This window comes from Saccopteryx bilineata, chromosome 2 (genome assembly GCF_036850765.1).
Source record: "Saccopteryx bilineata isolate mSacBil1 chromosome 2, mSacBil1_pri_phased_curated, whole genome shotgun sequence".
Lineage (NCBI taxonomy): Eukaryota > Metazoa > Chordata > Mammalia > Chiroptera > Emballonuridae > Saccopteryx > Saccopteryx bilineata.
Genome location: NC_089491.1, coordinates 187,252,161 through 187,272,636, shown reverse-complemented (window position 1 = coordinate 187,272,636; position 20,476 = coordinate 187,252,161). Strand labels below are relative to the sequence as shown.

Genomic DNA, 20,476 nt, shown 5'->3' with positions numbered 1-20,476 from the left:
CTTGCTCTTTTATTATCAGGCTTAGTGGTAAGTTTGCTTAATGCAGTACACTTTAAGATAATGCATAATTAGTTTGGATCTGGCTCTCTACTATTTCCTGATATATAAAATGAAATTTAATTTTCCCCAAGTTTCATTTTGAAAAATTTTAAATCTATAAGTAAAAAACTCAACAAATACCTATTTAATTTTCATCTAGATTCCCCAAGTGTCATCATTTTGTTATCACTCCCTCTCCTCTCCTCCCTACCCTTTTTTGAAATGAAAGCTAACTGTGGGCATCACAACATTTCACCTTAAATATGTATTTCCTAAGAACAGAGGCAATTATCACACCTGTCAGTAAATTTAACAGTTACATTCATATCATCTAATACACAATCCAGGTTAAAACGTCCCCATTTGTTCCAGAATTTTATAACTTTCTTAAAAACTATCACATGTTGTACCTAGTCATCACATCTCTTTACTCTTCTTTAATCTAAAACAGTTCCACAGTGTTGATTTTTGTTTTGTCTTTCATGACATTGACAATTCTCTCTCAGATAATCTTATAGAGTCAAGGCATTCCAATAAAGATCTCAACATGTCTGTTTGTGGAACCAGGCGGCAGATACTAAAATTTATTAAAATGAAAGAACCAAGACACTGGAAGAACACCAGCAAGGTGCAGGGAAAAAAGAAGCTGGCTTCTATCTCACACATAAGTAAAAATCAGCGCCAGATATATTACTGCTCTAAAACTTAAGATGCAAAATTAGCATTTTAGAAGATAAATCAGGAGGATATCTTAATGATCTCAGAGAAGTATTCTTAAAATATATATATATTTTTTTTAATAAATTTTTATTAATGGTAATGGGATGACATTAATAAATCAGGGTACATATATTCAAAGAAAACATGTCTAGGTTATTTTGTCATTAAATTATGTTGCATACCCCTCGCCAAAGTCAGATTGTCCTCCGCCACTCTCTATCTAGTTCTCTGTGCCCCTTCTCCTCCCCCTAACTCTCTCCCTCCCTCCCTCCCATGTCCTCCCTCCCCCCACCCCTGGTAACCACCACACTCTTGTCCATGTCTCTTAGTCTCGTTTTTATGTTCCACCAATGTATGGAATCATGTAGTTCTTGTTTTTTTCTGATTTACTTTAAAATATATATTTAAAAAATAGACTACAAAGGAAAAGACTGATGTCTGACTGGTGCAGGAGATAGAGCAGGGGTCGGTAATCTTTCTGGCTGAGAGAGCCATGAACGCCACATATTTTAAAATGTAATTTCGTGAGAGCCATACAATGACCCATGTACGTTACGCATTATCCAATAAAAATTTGGTGTTGTCCTGAAGGACAGCTGTGATCGGCTCCAGCCACCCGCAACCATGAACATGAGCGGTAGAAAATAAATGGATTGTAATACATGAGAATATTTTATATTTTTAACATTATTTTTTTATTAAAGATTTGTCTGTGAGCCAGATGCAGCCATCAAAAAAGCCACATCTGGCTCGCGAGCCATAGGTTCCCGACCCCTGAGATAGAGGGTCGACCTGGGATGCTGAGGTCCCAGGTACAAAACACTGAGGTTAATGGCTTGAGCGTGGACTCATCCAGCTTGAGCATGGAGTCGCCAGTGTGAACATGGGATCATCAACTTCATCCTATGATCACTGGCTTGAACCCAAAGTTTGTTCGCTTGAGCAAGGGGTCACACTGGCTTAGCTTGAACTCCCCGGTCAAGGCACACAAAAGCAGCAATCAATGAACAAGTAAAATGACTCAACTATAAGTTGATGCTTCTCATCTCTCTTCCTTCCTATATCTCTGTCTTTGTCTCTCTCATGTGTGTGCACACGTGCATGCATACACGATTAAAAGCGGACAGAAGGAAAGGGGATGATGGGAGATCAGAGAAAGGAAAGAGATTGGTGAAATTATATACATATAACAGTGTTATAGAGAGCAGAAAAGCAAATCCAGGAGGGAAGGGGGGAGGGTGTTGGGGGGAGGGAGGCAAGGGGAGGACACGGGGGAGGGGGAGGATGTATTCGGGGGGACACTAGAATCTATGTAAACACAATAAATTAAAATCAGTAAAAAATTGATAAGCTGACCACATTAAAATTAGGATGTTATTTATCAAAACACACTGTAAATACAGTAAAAGTACAAAATTCAAATGGCCAGTAAGTAAAGGAAAAGATATTTAATTCTTTAACAATAAAGGAAATTCAAACTAAACCAGAATAGTTTACACCAAGACAATGGTATAAATGAAACAGCCTGTCAAAACCAACTGTAGGAAAAATATGAAACAACAGGACTTCTCACACAGTGCTGGCAGGGGTGAAACTGGCATGCCAGTGAAGAGACAGACTGGGTTATCTACTGATGCTCCAGCAATACGACATGCCCTAGCGATCACTCCTAGGATGGAATGCTCCATCCTGGCCTAGGGAAGCTTACACATTTGCACCACTGTACAGTATAAAAATGTTCACAGCTGAATTGTTTGTAACAGTATAAAACCAAAGACAATCAAAACGTCCATCAAAGTAATAGGACCATAACTGTGGTACAATCACATAATGGGTCTTGGGGGCTGAACTGTATCCTCCCCAAAATTCCTGTGTCCCCAAAGTCCTAACCTGCAGCACCACAGATTGTGACTGTATTTGGAGATGGGGCCTTTAAAGAGGTGACAAAGGCAAAGTGAGGTCAATGATAGGCCCTAATCTAATATGACTGGTGTTTTTATAAGAAAAGATTAGACACTTAAGGGGAAGACTACATGAACACAATGGGGAAAAATGGCTGTTTATAAGCCAAGAGGCCCCAGAATAAAACCAATCCTGCTGACACCTTGATCTTGGATTCTAGCCTCAAGAACTGTAAGAAAATAATCATCTCCTGTTTAGCCCATCTGTGGTACTTTGTTATAGCAGCTTCAGAAGACCACACAGCAAATAAATAAATAAATAAATAAATAAATAAATAAATAAATAAATAAATATAAATCTGCATCTACATGTCAAAACATGGGGGAATCTCAAAAATACACTGAGCAAAAGCAGCAAGACACAAATAAATACAATTAGTACAATTAGTGTGATTTTATCTATGTAAAGTTTCAAAGGAGGTTAAAGTATTTGTTGAGGATACATTATTAGGTAATAAAATTATAAGGAAAAACAAAAAAAATTTTCCATAAAAGGAATAATTGCCAAGGAGCAGAAAAGGAGTTGTGTTAGGGAAGGAACATACTGGGAGTTTCTGAGGTCTGACATGCTCCATCCATTTCTTGTCCTAGAGGTGGATATACGGTTGTTTGCTTTGCCAACTACTAAATAATTAATCTATGTTTTGTATCTTAGTAATATTTTTCACACACTCGTGTGCACACAAAGTAAGACAAAGCAAAGAGCAGTCACAGTGGAAAGAGAAGCAATCAGGCATTATCTTTTTTTGGAAGGGGGAGTTGCCAAAAAAAGGAGTGTGACTAGAAAACCTTTATTTCTAGAATTCCTTACCCTTGGGAGCTCCCAATCATCAGCTCTCCCTAGCCAATAAGCATAGCTTGAAGTTCACAGGAAACTGCACGCAGTGTAGGGCCAAAGAACTGCACTCAGGCGGCCAGCAGGGCTGTGGGAATAAAGAAGGAAGGGGAAACCCGTGGGTCCCCCGCTACACAGGTGGCTGTGCTCCTGATACCCCAGTAGAAACTCCAAATTTAAAAGAACTTGTGGCACAGTGCTCCACAGAGCTAGTGCTAGTGAGCGAGGATCACATTGCTCATTCAGTCCGTGTTAGAACACCACTGTCTTTGTAGAGCAAATGTTTTGCTGTGGCCTGCCCTATAAACTTACACACCAAGTTTAATGTACTGTGTTCCCCCTAGAAAGGAAGTTTTATCCAGCAAGCTTGGATGAACTCTGGAGCATCAACCTGTTCAAAAGTGAGGGCCCAGTGATCTGAAGCTTAGTTGGAAGTGTCCTCCTTTTACCTAATAACTGTGATAACTATGATTTTATCAGTGATTTGTTAGATGTTAAGTAGGATTTATCAGCTCTACAAAGCTGAATTAATGATATGGATGATATGTAATAACCTTGTGAAAGGGTTTAATGAGGAGATAATCTACTAATAACAGCACAAAGACCTGCCACTGCTACACAGCCAAGTTAACACACATTCTGAATATGACTGGTCATAGTGTTAACAATTCTCCTTCAGCACACCAGGCAGCTCAGATCAGCAGATAACACGTGTGCACTGGGGCCATCTGCGTGTTCACACCCCTGCTCTGCTGTCCTGGGCAGAACCTCTCAATGCTCCAGCTTCCTCATAAGTAAACTAACGATTAGAACAAAATCTATCTCATAAAACTGTTGTGACAGTTACATAAGCTAATACACTGAAAACCTGGCCTAGTCAGCACTCGGTAAATGTTCATTGTCCCATCACCACCACCGTTAACCAGTTAACAAACAGGAGTAGAGGGAGACTGAGAAAACCCAGGTCCCTTCTCTGAAGGGATGTCTGGGAGACAGATAACGCAGATGAAACACCCAGGGGTATGGAGTCTACACAGGGTGATAGGCCTGGGTAAAGAAGACCTCGGAATTAAAGTGCTTTAATGTCAACTTTGAAAACAGTAAAATTTAAATGGAAGGAAAGAAAAAGAACAATCTAGGAAATGGGAGTATCATAAATAATGACCTGGAAGTAGAAAGAAGCACAAATATACCAGAGTGAAAAGAGGTCAGTAGAAAAGTTAACAGCATTACCAAAGGCAAATGACAGAACAGGGGAAGGTGTGAACCTGTAGTGAGAAAGAAAACACTCTGCCCCCCATGTTATGGGAAAGGAAAGTCGCCCAGCATCCACGAGACTGTATGATGCCTTGGTGGTTAGGGGGGGTCAGTCTGAAAGCAAGTTAGAATGAAATGAAGGGGTCTGAGAAAGGAGCCCACAAGGCTGACCAGGTAGATTCTGCCATATTTGGATGCAAGGACTAAGAAGAGAGTGAAAGGCCAAGCTTCCCTTGTCCTGTTACTTGACTTCTTGCCTTGCATTGACCATGGACGACTGAATTTACCAAGGTGACTACAAGAGTTTCTCTTTCCCACAGATGCTCCCACAATGGGGCATTGCCACTCTCCCACCCAAAGGCAGTCTAATTCCCCTCCTCTGAAAACACCTGGGCTTGTAAATGCTTCCACCCACAGTAAGGCAAGAAGTGACAATATATGGCCTCCAACATTAGGTCATAATAATGCACCTTGTACCTTTTCCAGTGGAACAATCACACTTGGTGCCCTGAGCTACCATGTATAAAATTTGATTGTCTTAAATGATTGGCTATATGAAATGGCCACAGATAACACAGAGATGTCCCAGCTGAGGCCCCTAGCCCTCAACCAACAAGTATATGAGTGAAGACATTCCAGATGATCCTAGGTTCCAGATGTGGATTCATCCTCAGACACTGAACCTTCCCTTCCCATTCATGAGCCCAGACATTATGAAGGAGAAAACTTTTGCCTACTCGGGGTAAGCAAAGACTTCTTAAGACACAAAAAGCACTATCCATAAAGGAAAACTTGACAAGAGGACTGCATCAAATTAAAACTTCTGCTTATCAAACGATACCATAAAGAAAATTGAAAGGGGCCTGACCAGGCAGTGGCGCAGTGGATAAAGCGTTGGACTGGGATGCAGAGGACTCAGGTTCGAAACCCAGAGGTTGCCGGCTTGGGCCACTGCAGGTTTGGGAGCGGGCTCATCTGGTTTGAGCAAAGCTCACCAGCTTGAACCCAAGGTCACTGGCTTAAGCAAGGGGACACTTGCTCTGCTGTAGCCCCCCTGGTAAAGGCACATATGAGAAAGCAATCAATGAACAACTAAGGAGTTGCAACAAAGAATTGATGCTTCTCATCTCTATCCCTTCCTGTTTGTCCCTATCTGTCCCTCTCTCTGTCACACACACACACACACAAAAAGAAAACTGAAAGGGAAACCACAAACCAGAAGAAAATATTGACAGTGCATGCATATGATAAAGAACTATACAGAATTAATAAAACAAATAAACCAATTAACAACTGAACAAACGACTAGAAAAGGCACTGCACAAAAGACATGACCAATAGGCACATGGGAAGGTGCTCTATATATCATTAGTCACCAAAGAACTGCAATGACAACCATAATAAGATGACAGCTCACATTTAACTAGAATAGCTAAAATTAAAATACCAACAATACCAAATGTTGACAAGCATGAGAAAGCACTGGAATCTCATTTATTGATGAAAATAAAAATAATGCAACCACCTAGAAGCACAGTTTGGGTATTATAAAGTTAAGCTAATACCTACACTATGATCCACATATTCTCTTCTTATCTATGTTACTCAAAAGAATTGAAAATATTCATACATAAAAAGATCTGAATGAGAATATTCAGTTTCATTCATAATAGCCAAAATCTAGAAATAACTCAAATATCCACCAAAAAGAGAATAAACAAATTATAGTATAATGATCCTGAATAAACTTACTGATACATGTAAACCACATGGATAAATTACAAAAACATTATGTTGAGTGACAATAACCATAAACACAGGTACGTATGTCATGATTCCATTTATATGCAGTTTAATAAAAGGTAAAACTAAAATCAGGAAAATAAAGGGGGCTTGAATTGGTAGGAGGCACACAAGACAGAAATTTGCTACATCTTGAATAGGATAATAATTAAACAGGAGTATTCATTTGTCTAAATCTCAAATTACACACTAGAGATTTATATTGAATACATTTCACGGTATAAAACGAAAATTTCACTTATGAAAATTTCAACATTCATCAATAGGATAAGAATATATTTTTTCAATTATCGTGGCTCTCTAGTATAGTTTGAAGTCGGGTATTATAATGCCTCCAGCTTCATTTTTTTTCCCTTAGGATTACTTTGGTTATTCAAAGTTTTTTATGGTTCCAAATAAACCTGATGATTTTTTGTTCCATTTCTTTAAAAAAAGACATTGAAATTTTGATGGGAATTGCATTAAATTTGTATATTGTTTTGGGTAGTATGGCCATTTTAACTATATTTATTCTTCCTATCCACGAACAAGGAATATTTTTCCATTTCATTGTGTCTTTTTCAATTTCCTTTAATAATGCTTTGTAGTTTTCAGTATATAGGTCCTTTACATTCTTTGTTATGTTTATTCCTAGGTATTTTATTTTTTTGTTGCTACTATAAAAGGAATTATTTTTTTGAGTTCTTTTTCTGAGGTTTCATTGTTGGCATATAAGAAAGCAATAGACTTCTGTATATTAATTTTGTATACTGTGACCTTACTGTATTGGTTTATTGTTTTTGATAGCTTTTCTGTAGTCTTTGGGGTTTTCTATATACAGGATCATATAGTCTGCAAAAAGTGAAACCTTTACTTCTTCTTTCCCAATATAAATGCCTTTTATTTCTTTCTCTTGTCTGATTGCTCTGCCTAAAACTTCCAGCACTACATTGAATAGGAGATAGGAGTGGAGAGAGTGGACAACCTTGTCTTGTTCCTGATTTTAGAGGAAAAGTTTTCAGTTTTTTACCATTTAGTATGATGTTAGCTGATGGTTTGTCATAAATGGCCTTTATTATATTGAGATCTTTTCCTTCTATACCCACTTTGTTGAGTGTCTTAAATATAAAAGGATGTTGTTGTACTTTACCAAATGCCTTTTTTGCATCTATTGGTAGAATCATATGGTTTTTGTTCTTTGTTTTGTTGATATGATTTACTATGTGAATGTTTTACGTATGTTGAACCATTGTTGTTTCTAGGATGAATCCCACTTGATCATGATGAATTATTTTTTTGATGTGTTGTTGTATTCAATTTACTAGTATTTTGTTTAGGATTTTTGCATCTGTATTCATTAGAGATATTGGTCTGTAGTTCAAACTATACTACAGAGCCACAATAACCAAAACAGCATGGTACTAGCAGAAAAATAGACACACAGACCAATGGAACAGAATAGAGCCCAAAAATAAAACCACATATATATGGTCAAATCATCTTTGATAAAGGAGCCAAAAACACACAATGGAGAAAAGAAAGCCTCTTCAACAAACGGTGCTGGGAAAACTGGAAAGCCACATGCAAAAGAATGAAACTTGACTACAGTTTATCTCCTTGCACAAAAATTAATTCAAAATGGATCAAAGACATAAATATAAGACCTAAAACAATAAATTACATAGAAGAAAACATAGGTACTAAACTCATGGACCTTGGCCATAAAGAGCACTTTATGAATTTGACCCCAAAGGCAAGGGAAGTGAAGGCAAAGATAAATGAATGGGACCATATCAGACTAAGAAGCTTCTGCACAACAAAACAAATAGGCAGCTAACTAAATGGGAGATGGTATTTTCAAACAACAGCACAGATAAGGGCCTAATATCAAAAATATATAAAGAACTCACAAAACTCAACAACAAACAAACAATCCAATAAAAAAATGGAAGAGGATATGAACAGACAGTTCTCTCAGAAAGAAATACAAATGGCCAACAGATACATGAAAAAATGCTCATCATCACTAGCTATTTGAGAAACGCAAATCAAAACTACAATGAGATACCACCTCACACTTGTTAGATTGGCTCTTATCAACAAGACAGGTAATAACAAGTGTTGAAGAGGCTGTGGAGAAAAAGGAACCCTCATTCACTATTGGTGGGAATGTAAAGTAGTCCAACCACTATGGAAGAAAGTATGGTGGTTCCTCAAGAAATTAAGAATGGAACTACCATATGACCCAGCAATCCCTTTACTGGGTATCTACCCTCAAAACTCAAAAACATGGGTACGAAAAGACACGTGTACCCCCATGTTCATCTAGCCTTGTTCACAGTGGCCAAGACATGGAAATAGCCGAAATGCCTTTCAATAGAGGACTGGATAAAGAAGATGTTGCACATCTATATACAGTGGATTACTACTCAGCCATAAGAAATGACATAGTATCATTTATGACAACATGGATAGACCTTATAACATTATACTGAGTGAAATAACTAAATCAGAAAAAGCTACAAACTGTTATGATTCCATACATAGGTGGGACACAAAATTGAGACTCATGGACATAGACAAAAGTGCAGTGGTTATCAGGGGGAGGGAAAGGGAAGAGAGAGAGGGGAGTGGAGGGAAGGGGAGGGGCTTAAAGAGAAACAAAATATAGGGTGACAGAAGATGATGTGACTTTGGTTGATGGGTATACAGCATAATCAACTGTCCGAATGATGTGGAGATGTTTTCTCGAAATCTATGTACTCTGGTTGACCAATGTCACCCTGTTAAATTTAATTGACTAAATAAAATATATATATATCTTTTTTTCAAAGCATGTTGTGAAAAAGATCTCAGAAAAACTTTATTCTTAATGAAGATTCTTCAAATTTAAAAGAAAAAACTTAGATGTCCTACTCAATTTATTAACATGAATACTGCTCGAAAGCTGCTCTGAAATGTAAGAAAGTTCAATAGAGTACTGCAGCTATACCATCTACTACAAATAGATTTTGTGATGCTATTAACTTCTTTAAACAGAATGTCAATGGAATAAAGACAATAGGGAAAACAAGGTAACTGGAAGCAAAAAATAAACTTTCAAAACACAGTAAAGGGAAAGCATTATACCTGTTGGTAGAGGTATATAAATCCTTTTTTCTAATCTCCTTCGCAAGGCTTCATCAATATCCCATGGAAAATTAGTAGCAGCCAATACCATAACCATTTTTGAAGGATCATCATTCTCTAATGCTCCTCCAACTCCTACACATAGTAAGAGGAAAAAGTCCATTATTCTTTCATCAATTAACATTTTTAAGCATCAGTCACAGGCTTGGTGATAGGCTCAATGATAAAAATAACAGTCCTTTTGACCTCTGGATAATGGCAGAACCAAGCACGTCAACAGATACCCATAAAAAAAAAAGAAGGTAGAAGAATTCACAATCTAATACACAGTATTCTAATCCATTAAGGAAACTTTTTTTTTTGTAAGAAAATGAATGTATATTCCTCTGGAAAGAAAAGGATTGAAAAATTCTGCTATGTTATTCCTCTCCATTTTTTTAATTCATGAAGTTCCTCAAACATTTTTGTTTTCTTTTAAAGTTATTTCTTGATTACAGTTTACATTCACTATTATTACAATATTATTAACTATATTTCCTATGCCCCTGGTTGGCAAACCACGTCTCACGAGCCACATGTGGCTCTTTGGCCCCCTGAGTGTGGCTCTTCCACAAAATACTATGTGTGGGCGCTACCTTGATAAAGACTATACCTGCCTATATAGTTTAAGTTTAAAAAATTTGGCTCTCAAAAGAAGTTTCAATCGTTGTACTGTTGATATTTAGCACTGTTGACTAATGAATTTGCTGACCACTGACGTATGCTATACCTCAAATGCCCTGGACTATTTTGTGACTATCAATTTGTACTTTTTATCACCCAGTTCCCCCAAAGTCCCTCCCCTCTAGCAACCATCAGTCTGTTCTCTGTATCTGTTTCTATTTTGTTTGTTCATTTATTTTGCTCTTTAATCATATGGCATTTGACTTACTTTATTTAGCATAATACCTTCTAGGTTGTCACAAGTGGTAAAATTTCATTGTTTTTTTTTATTATTATTTTATTTTTTGTGTTTTTCTGAAGCTGGAAACGGGGAGGCAGTCAGACAGACTCCTGCATGTGCCCGACTGGGATCCACCCGGCACGCCCACCAGGGGGCGATGCTCTGCCCATCCAGGGTGTCACTCTGTTGCGACCAGAGCCACTCAAGCGCCTGGGGAAGAGGCCAAGGAGCCATCCCCAGCGCCCAGGCCATCTTTTGCTCCAATGGAGCCTCGGCTGCGGGAGGGGAAGAGAGAGACAGAGAGGAAGGAGAGGGGGAGGGGTGGAGGGGTGGAGAAGCAGATGGGCGCCTCTCCTGCGTGCCCTGGCCGGGAATCGAACCCGGGACTTCTGCACACCAGGCCGATGCTCCACCACTGAGCCAACTGGCCAGGGCCTCATTCTTTTTATAGCTGAATAACATTCTAGTATGTATATATAGCACCATTTTTTTATCCCTCGTCTACTGATGGACACTTGGGTTGCTTAATATTTTGACTATTGTAAAGAATGCTGTAATGAACACAGAGGTGCATATATCTCTATTTATTGATTTTAGTGATAGAGGAAGTGAGATGCAGAGAGAGAAATAGAGACAGGAACATTGATCTGTTCCTGTATGTGCCCTGACCAGAGATCAAACCAGCAACCTCTGTGTTTTGGCAAATTGCTCCAACCAACCGAGCCATCCAACTAGGTCATATTGTTTAGGGTGTCTTTTTTTTTTTACTACATACCCAGAAATGAAATTGGTGGGTTATAAGGCAGTTTCATTTTTAATTTAAGAGCCTCCATACTGTTTTCCATAGTGATTGTACCAATAGGCATTCCTACCAACAATGCATAAGGGTTTCCTTTTTTTCCACATTCTTGTAAACACTTGTTTGTTGATTTATTAATGACAGTCATTCTGACAGATGTGAAGTGGTATTTCATTGTGGTTTTAATTTGCATTTCTCTGATGATTAGTGACATTGAGCATCTTTTCATATTCTACTGGCCATCGTCTGCTTTGAAGAAGTGACTTATTAAGTCCTTGGCCCATTTTTAAATTAGATTGTTTTGTTTTTTTGGGGGGGGGGTTGTTTTGTTTTTTGGTGTTGAGTTATATGAGTTCTTTATAATTTTTGGATATTAACCCCTAATCAGATGTGTCATTGGTAATGTCTTCTCCCATTTTAGTAAGGCTGGCTTTTCATTTTGTTGATGAATTCTTCTGCTGTGCAAAACCTTTTTATTTTGATGAAGTTCCATTTCTTTTTTTGTTTTCCTTGCCCCAGAATATATATCAGAAAAATATTGCTAAGAGAAATATCAGAGAATTTACTACCTATGTTTTCTTCTAGGGATTTTATGATTTTTTTTTTTCTGAAGCTGGAAACTGGGAGAGACAGTCAGACAGACTCCCGCATACGCCCGACCAGGATCCACCCGGCACACCCACCAGGGGGCGATGCTCTGCCCCCCCGGGGCGTCACTCTTTTGCTACCAGAGCCACTCCAGCGCCTGAGGCAGAGGCCAAGGAGCCATCCCCAGCGCCCGGGCCATCCTTGCTCCAATGGAGCCTCACTGTGGGAGGGGAAGAGAGAGACAGAGAGGAAGGAGAGGGGGAGGGGTGGAGAAGCAGATGGGTGCCTCTCCTGTGTGCCCTGGCCGGGAATCGAACCTGGGACCTCTGCACGCCAGGCCGACGCTCTACCACTGAGCCAACCGACCAGGGCCGGGATTTTATGATTTTAAGACCTACATTTAAGTCTTTAAATATTAGACTTCTTACAGTCTAAGAAGGTGGTCTAGTTTCATTTTTTTGCATGTGTCTGTCCAATTTCCCCAACTCCATTTATTGGATAGACTGTCCAATTGTATGTTCTTGCCTCCTTTATCATATATTAATTGACTATACAGGTGTGGGTTTATTTCTGGGCAGTCTATTCTGTTCCATTGATTTATGTGTCTGTTTTTATGCCAGTACCATGCTGTTTTGATTACCACAGCCTTTCGGTATAGTATGGTATGAGGTGGCATGATACCTCTAACTCTGTTGTTCCTTTTCCAGATTACTGTGTCTGTTCAACCTGTTTTGTGGCTCCATATAAATTTTTCGATTTTTTGTTCTAGTTCTATGAAAAACATCATTGGTATTTTGATAGGAATTGCATTAAATCTATAGGTTGTTTTGGGTTGTAGGAATATTTTAATGATGTTAACTCTTTCTACCATGAGCACAGATATGCTCCCATTTATTTGTATCTTCTTCAAGTTCTTTCTTCAGTGTCTTACTCTTTTCTGAGTACAGGTCTTTTACCTCCTTGGTATTCTTTATTATGCAATTGCAAATGGGATTGTTTTCTTGGTTTCCCTTTTTGATATTTCATTATTGGTGTATAAAAATAACTAATTTCTGAGTACTTATTTTGCATTCTGCTAATTTACAGAATTCATTCATCACTTCTAGTACATTTTTGGTGGAATTTTTAGTGTTCTCTGTAAACAGTATCATGTCATCAGCAAATAATGACTTTTTATTTCTTCCATTCTAATTTGGATGCCTTTTATTTCTCCTTGTCTGATTGCTTCAAATACTATGTTGAATAAGAGTGGTGAAAGTGAACATCCCTGTCTTGTACCTGATCTTAAGAAAAACGCTTTTTGTTTTGCCCCATTGAGTATGTTAGCAGTTGGTTTGTCATATATTTATATTGGCCTTTATATTTATATGGCCTTTATATTGAGGTATGTTCCCTTTATTCCTTCATATGTTCCCTCTATTTGCTGAAAGTTTTTATCATAAATGGGTGCTGGATTTTATTAAATGCTTTTTTGCATCTATTGATATGATCATATAATTTTTATACTTCGTTTACGTATATTACATTAATTGATTTGCAAATATTGTACCAAAATTGCATCTCAAGAATAAATTCGTTAATAATGATGTATGATTTTTAATGCATTGCTGAATTTGGTTTGCTAATATTCTGTTGAAATTTTTGCATCTGCGTATCAAGGATATTAGGTTGTAATTTTCTTTCTTTATAGTGTCTTTATCTGGATTTGAAATTAGGATAATGCTGGCCTTATAAAATGAACTTGGAAATCTTCCTTCCACTTGAATTTTATGGAACAATTCAAGGATAGATATTGTTTGGTAGAATTCACTGTGAAGCCTTCCAGTCCAGCCCGTTTGTTTGCTGGGGCTTCTGCTTTGATTTTGCTGGTTGTAATCAGTTTGTTCAGATTTTCTATTTCTTCTTCATTCAGTCTTATAGGATTTTATGTTTCTAGGAATTTATTCCTTTCTTCCAGATGGTCAAATTAGTTAGCACACAGTTATATGTAATATTTTCTTATCTTTTGTTTCTGAGGGTACAGTTGTTAATTCCCCTTTCATTTCTAATTTCATTTGTTTTGATTCTTTCTCTTTTTTTCTTGATAAATCTGGGTAAAGGTTTATCAATCATGTTTATTCAAAGAAGCAGCGCCTGGTTTCAATGATCTTTTGCATTTTTTTTAGACTCTACTTCATTTTTTCTTCTCTCATCTTATTTCCTTTTGTTTATTCACTTGGGACTTCGTTTTTCTTTTTCTAGTTCCCTGAATGTAAGGTTTGATTTTTTTTTTTTTGGACACTTTTCTTGTTTCTCGGGTTAAGACTGTGATGCTATAAATTTCCAGCTTAGGACTGCTTTTGCTGTGTCCCATAGATTTTGGGTCATTGTGTTTTCATTTTCATTTGTCTCAAGGTGTCTTTTGATTTCTTCCTTGATCTCATTGTTAAGCCACTCTGGTTTAGCAACGTTATTTAACCTCCATGTGTTTGTCTTTTTTTCTTAGGATTGATTTCCAGTTTTATACCATTAGGGTCAGAGAAGATGCTTGATATGATTTCAATCTTCCTAAATGTTGTGCAGATAAAATATATTATGCTCACTTTGTTAAAGATGGTGCTGCCCACATGGAAGCCCACTGCCCAGGTGATATTAATGTGTGTTGGGAGAGGGCTGTGGGCAGGCAAGATGCTTGTAGCCCGGGGCTTGGTTTTAGGACTAAGCCTTTCCCACCCTTTTTGATGTGGGGTGGTGCAATCCCATTATGCCCCAGATAAGTGACTTTGTATTAGAAACTTCCCTATTTTGTATATTGGATTAAAGGTTTTGATTTCTACCTATAAAGTGGGGGCAGAACAGGAGCTTGCTCTCTTGGTTCCTGAGATTAGCATTGTAGAGCAGAGAGCAGAGAAAGGCCATGTGGAGGAGGCCTGGAGAAGCAGCCAATATGGCGGAGTGCTGAAGGAAAAGCCAGTTTGTGCAGAGTTTGTGCAGGGAGAAGGAAGGAGATAGAGAACAGAGGTGAATAAGTCTGGTGAGCTAGAAACCTTTGATTCTAGGAAACTCGGATAAGTCAGTAGCTTTGTGAGCACTGAATGAGTGGGTTTTGGAGCCCAGTGTGTGCTTTTACTTGCCTGCCGGGTGCAAGCTAGGATTAAAGATGATGGCCCATCAGTTTTTGGCTCCATTGTTTCTTTACCGACTGTCCAAATCCAATGCGAACCTGCATGGGCCAGGCGGCTGTGATGGTGGCCCTGGCTACTGACTTTACACTAAATTTATTGAGACTTGTTTTGTGTCCTAACATGTGGTCTATCCTAGAAAATGTTCTATGTGCACTTAAAAAGAATATATATTCTGCTGCTTTAGGGTAAAATACTCTGAAAATATTAAATCCAGCTTATCCAATGTGTCATTTAAGGCAGCAGTTTCCTTATTGATATTTTTGTCTGGAAAATCTAGCCATTGATGTCAATAGGATGTTAAAGTCTCCTACTATGACTTTATTGCTGTCTATCTCTCCCTTTAAGTCCATCAAGAATTGATTTCCATATTTTTATCACTATATTGTGTCCTTCTTTATCTCTTACTATAGCCTTTGCTTTTGTGTGTGTTTGTTTATTTTTATTTATTGATTTTAGCAAGAGAGGAAGAGAGAGAGAGAAACAGGAACATAGATCCATTCCTGTATGTGCCCTGATCTGGGATTGAACCAGTAATCTCTGCACTTTGGGATGATGCTCCAACCAACCAAGACACCAACCAGAACTATAACCTTTGTTTTAATATCTATTCTGCCATACATAGGTATTGCTACTCCAGCTTTTTCTTTTATTTCCATGAAATCTCTTTTTCATCCTTTTATTTTTAGTCTGTGTGTATCTTTTGTTCTGAGGCATCTCTTGTAGACAGCATATCTGTGGGTCTTGCTTTCTTATCCATTCAGCTATCCCATGTCTTTTGATTTGAGTATTTAAGCTATTTACATTTAAAGTGATTACTGATAGGCATGCATTTACCATTTTATTCTTTTAACCATGTTCCTGTGTTTCTTCCTCCTTTCTCCTCTCCTCCTTCTTCTTCTTAAAACAGGCCCATTTACATTTCTTGTAATACTGGTTTGGTGGTAACAAACTCCTTTAGCTTTTCCTTCTTTGGGAAGCTCTTTATTTCTCCTTTAATTTTAATTGATAGCCTTGCTGAGTAAAGTCTTGGTAATAGGTCCTTGCTTTTATCACTTTGAATATTTCATGTCAATCCCTTCTGGCCTGAAATGTTTCTGTCCAGAAATAAGCTCACAGACTTATGGGAGCTTCCTTATAAGTAACTATATAATTGCTTTTCTCTTTCTTTTAAGATTCTCTCTCTGTCTTTAACCTTTGCCATTTTAATTATAATGTGTCTTGGTATAGGTCTCTTTGGGTCCATCTTGTTTGGGACTCTCTGTGCTTCATGGACTTGTGTGCTTTTTTCTTTACCAGTTTAGGGAAATTTTTGTTCATTATTTCTTCAAATAGGTTCTCAATCTCTTGCTCTCTCCTCTCCTTCTGGTACCCCTATAATACAAATGTTGTTGTATTTCATGTCCCAAAGGTCCCCTACTAAACTATCCTCATTATTTTTTTGTTTTGCTTCTCTGATTGGGTGTTTTCTTCTTATCTTGCCTTCCAAATCACTGATTCAATCCTCTGCTTCATCCAACCTGTTTATTCCTTCCAATGTATTCCTGATGTTGGCAATTATATTCTTCATTTCTTTTTTTAAATTTATTTTTATTTATTTATTCATTTTAGAGAAGAGAGACAGAGAGAAACAAAGAGAAGGGAGAGGAGCAGGAAGCATCAACTCCCATATGTGCCTTGACTGGGCAAGCCCAGGGTTTTGAACCGGCAACCTCAGCATTCTAGGTCGATGCTTGATCCACTGTTCCACCACAGGTCAGGCTATATTCTTCATTTCTAACAGGTTCCTTTTTATAGTTTTTATGCTATTTTTATGCTTGTTATCTCTTTGTCAAAGTTCTCACTTTGTTCCTTGAGCATTTGTATAACCATTACTTTGAATTTCATGTCTGATAAGTTGTTTATCTCCATTTTAGTTTGCTTTTTTCCTGGAGATTTCTCCTGTTCTGTCATTTGGGGTCTGTTTCTTTATCTCCCCATTTTGGCTACCTCATTGTGTTTTTTCTATGTATTAGATAGATCCACTATGATTCCAAGTCTTTGTGGGCTGGCTTTATGTTGTAGGTGTTCTTTTGAGTCCAGTGTGCAGACTCCTTGATCACCTGGGCTATGTGATCCAGGAATGTCCCTTGTGTGGTTTACATGGCCCTCCTATTAAAAAATTGAATCTTAATTGCTATTGGCCCATTGTATGTGGGATCAACTCTCAAGCTGGCTGATTTTGAGGCTCTACCTTGACCAATGTGTATGAGCTGCTGTGCAGGTACAACCAAAGGAAACAGAATTTGCCTCAGCTGGGTTTGGTGCCTGGTGAACTTTCCCTCTATATGCTATTTATAAAGCTAATTGTAACCTGCTCTGATGTTATCTGAAGCTGGCCACTGGGTGTGTTGGTTGTGGGTCCCCTGGGAGGGGACCTAATGCAGGCCAGTGTTAAGACACTGCCTGTGACTGGTCCTCAGCAAACAGTTTGGAGCTACAAGCAATCCACAGTTTGTGACTGCCTCTGCTGGGCTTAGGAGTGCACAGAAGGACTAAACTGCACACTAAGACCAGGTTTCACCAGCATTGGGCCTCAGGAAAGGTCAGCAAAAGACCCAAGGCACCCTGATATCTGCCTCTGGCTATCTCCATCTTCTGGCTACCTGTTTGCCTTAGCCACTGAAAGAGCCTCTGGTAGGGTCAGGATGATGGGGCTAGTGGATCTCCCCTGTCGGGGAAGTGCCCATCACTTCCCATGGTGGTGAGTGTGGCCCCTACCCCAGAGCCCAGGTCTCATTCCATCCCAGATATTTCCTTAGACCTCAGCAGGGCAGAGTCTCTAGGAGTCAGAGTCTCTGGAGCCCAAAGAGTTGGTCTGCTAACAACCAGGAGAGTAGTTCTACTGAATCTTCCGTGAGGGAGAAGCACCAGTCTGATTCTTGGAAAAGTGGGGAGAATAGCTCCTGCCTCAAAGCCACACAATCAAGTTGCTGTCACTCCCTGAGTCTGTCTAGACCTCTACTCCCTGCTAAGGCCACTGACTCCTCAACAGGGCCTAATCACTGCAGAGTAGAGCAAGAGAGATTCCTGAAGTTAGGGCTGTTGCTTTGCTCCAGGCTGATGCCAAATGAATGGGAGTATTTCTCCCAAAAAATATGGCGAACACTGTATTGGAGAATGGCTCAGCAAAGGGGTCCTGATGGCTGTCCCCTACTATGTCTCTCCCAAGGACTACAAACCTCAGAGTCTCTTCATGTGCCTTTAGTCTGCTCAGCCCTCCCTCTACCAGAGCCCAGGGTAAGTAGTGTGAATGATATTTTGGACATTGGTCCTTTAAGAAGGTGCCTGTGTCTCTGTGGACTCCTGTCTTCTCTGGCAGACAGAAATCTTGCTGCATTTCACAGCTGAATACTATATGGGCACCTCTTCTAAGCTCTGGTGCTCTAGGCTGAGGAGCTAGTTTAGGGTTTAGGCCCCACACTTCTCAGGGTTAACCACCGCCCACACAAGCTGAGATATCCTTCCAGAACCTTGGCTGCTGCTTGTGGGAGAGGGGACAGCCGTTTTTGCATCTCTGCTCTTCCTGCCAGACTCAGTGTTGCTTCTTCTGTGAATCCCTGGTTAAAGATTCCCCTTCATTTAGTCTTGCATTGGTTTTTCAGGATGACTGTTCTTAAATTTAGTCATAATTCCAGTTTGGTCCTGGGAAGAGAACCTACTCTGCCACCATCCTGGATCTCTCATCCAAACTGCTGATCTGATCCTCTGATTTATCTAGTCTGTTACTGATTCCTTACTGTGTATGCATTTCTGATATATTCTACATTTCTGACCAATTCTTCTTAATGGTTTCTGTGTTCTTTTTTATACTTGCTATCTCTTTATTAAAGTTCTAAGTTCCTGAGCATCCTTATAACCATAATTTTAAACTCTCTATCTGGTAGATTGCCTGCCTTCATTTCACTTAGTTCTTTTTCTGAAAATTTCCCCAGTTATTTCATTTGGGATAGGTTTGTCTCCTCATTTGGAGTTTTGGGTTTTTTTTTGGGGGGGGGGGTATTAGGTAAAACTGCTATGTTTGACAGTCTCAGTCAAGTGGCTTTATGTAGTAGGTGTACTGTGGGCTCAGTGGTAGTCCCTAATCACCCGAGTTAGGTACTCCAGGAATGTCACTTTTGTGGGTTATGTGAGCCCTCCTGTTGTAGTTTAGTCTTGACTGCTGTGTGCTGTCTATTGGCTCTTAAGCTGGCCAACTGTGAGGACTGACCCCAACCACAATGTATAAGCTGCTGTGCAGAGCTGACCCCACAAAACTGAATTTGCCCCAGCATATCTGTGCCTGTCAAGATCTTCCTTTGGATGTGCCACTTGTGTAATTAATCAAGTCATGGTCTAAAGCCAATCACTATATGTGCTGGTCCTGGGGTATCTTGAAATTTCAAATACAGGTCAATGTGAGGCACTATGTCCAGCCATAGGCCACCTGTTAGGAGCCACAAAGCAATCCACAGTTGGTGGCTGACTCTGCTGGGCCTGGGTATGCATGGGAAGGGCCAAGTTGCATACCAAGGGCAGCATCCACCAGCATGAAGCCTGGGGCAGGTCAGCAAAAGACCCAAGGCACCCTGAGATCTACCTCCACCTGCCAGCTGCCCTTTGGGCTCAGCCCATGGGAGAGCCTCTGGCAGCACACAGGTTTATAAGACAAGTTCTGCATCACCAGGTAAGGGTAACTGGTGCTCACCAGTTGATACAGATTCAAACTCAGTGCCAGTGCTGGTTCTCAGTCCACTCAGCAAAAGTCTCAGGGCATGGCCTGACCTGTGGTGGCGCAGTGGATAAAGCGTCGACCTGGAAATGCTGAGGTCGCCGGTTCGAAACCCTGGGCTTGCCTGGTCAAGGCACATATGGGAGTTGATGCTTCCAGCTCCTCCCCACCTTCTCTCTCTGTCTCTCTCTCCTCTCTCTCTCCCTCTCTGTCTCTCTCTCTTCCTTTCTCTCCCCTCTCTAAAATGAATGAATAAATAAATAAATAATTTAAAAAAAAAAGTCTCAGGGCACACCAAAGCCAGCCTCCACCCACTTGAGGCCTGCGACCCTTTGTGGAGGTATGTGGTCTTAGGGAGTCATCAGGGTGGGGCCAGTAGAGTTCATTAGGCTAAAATAGATAAAGATTTGTTTATATGGAGGGGAGGCTCTGCATAGGAAGAAACAGTGGCACCAGTCGGGGCGTGTGGAAAAAATGTCCTCACCCCAAAAGACAAACAACTCAGTTTTTTA

General features: G+C 39.5%; 1 protein-coding gene across 5 annotated transcripts in view; it reads right to left on the bottom strand.

The window, feature by feature from the left end:
- Positions 1-20,476, bottom strand: part of KATNAL1 (katanin catalytic subunit A1 like 1) — a 119,316-nt gene that overhangs the window by 9,211 nt on the left and 89,629 nt on the right. For all 5 annotated transcript variants that reach the window (XM_066258921.1, XM_066258920.1, XM_066258919.1 and 2 more), the window contains one exon: positions 9,724-9,858. In XM_066258921.1, coding sequence (XP_066115018.1) covers positions 9,724-9,858 — 135 coding nt within the window. The remainder of the gene's footprint in view (positions 1-9,723; positions 9,859-20,476) is intronic.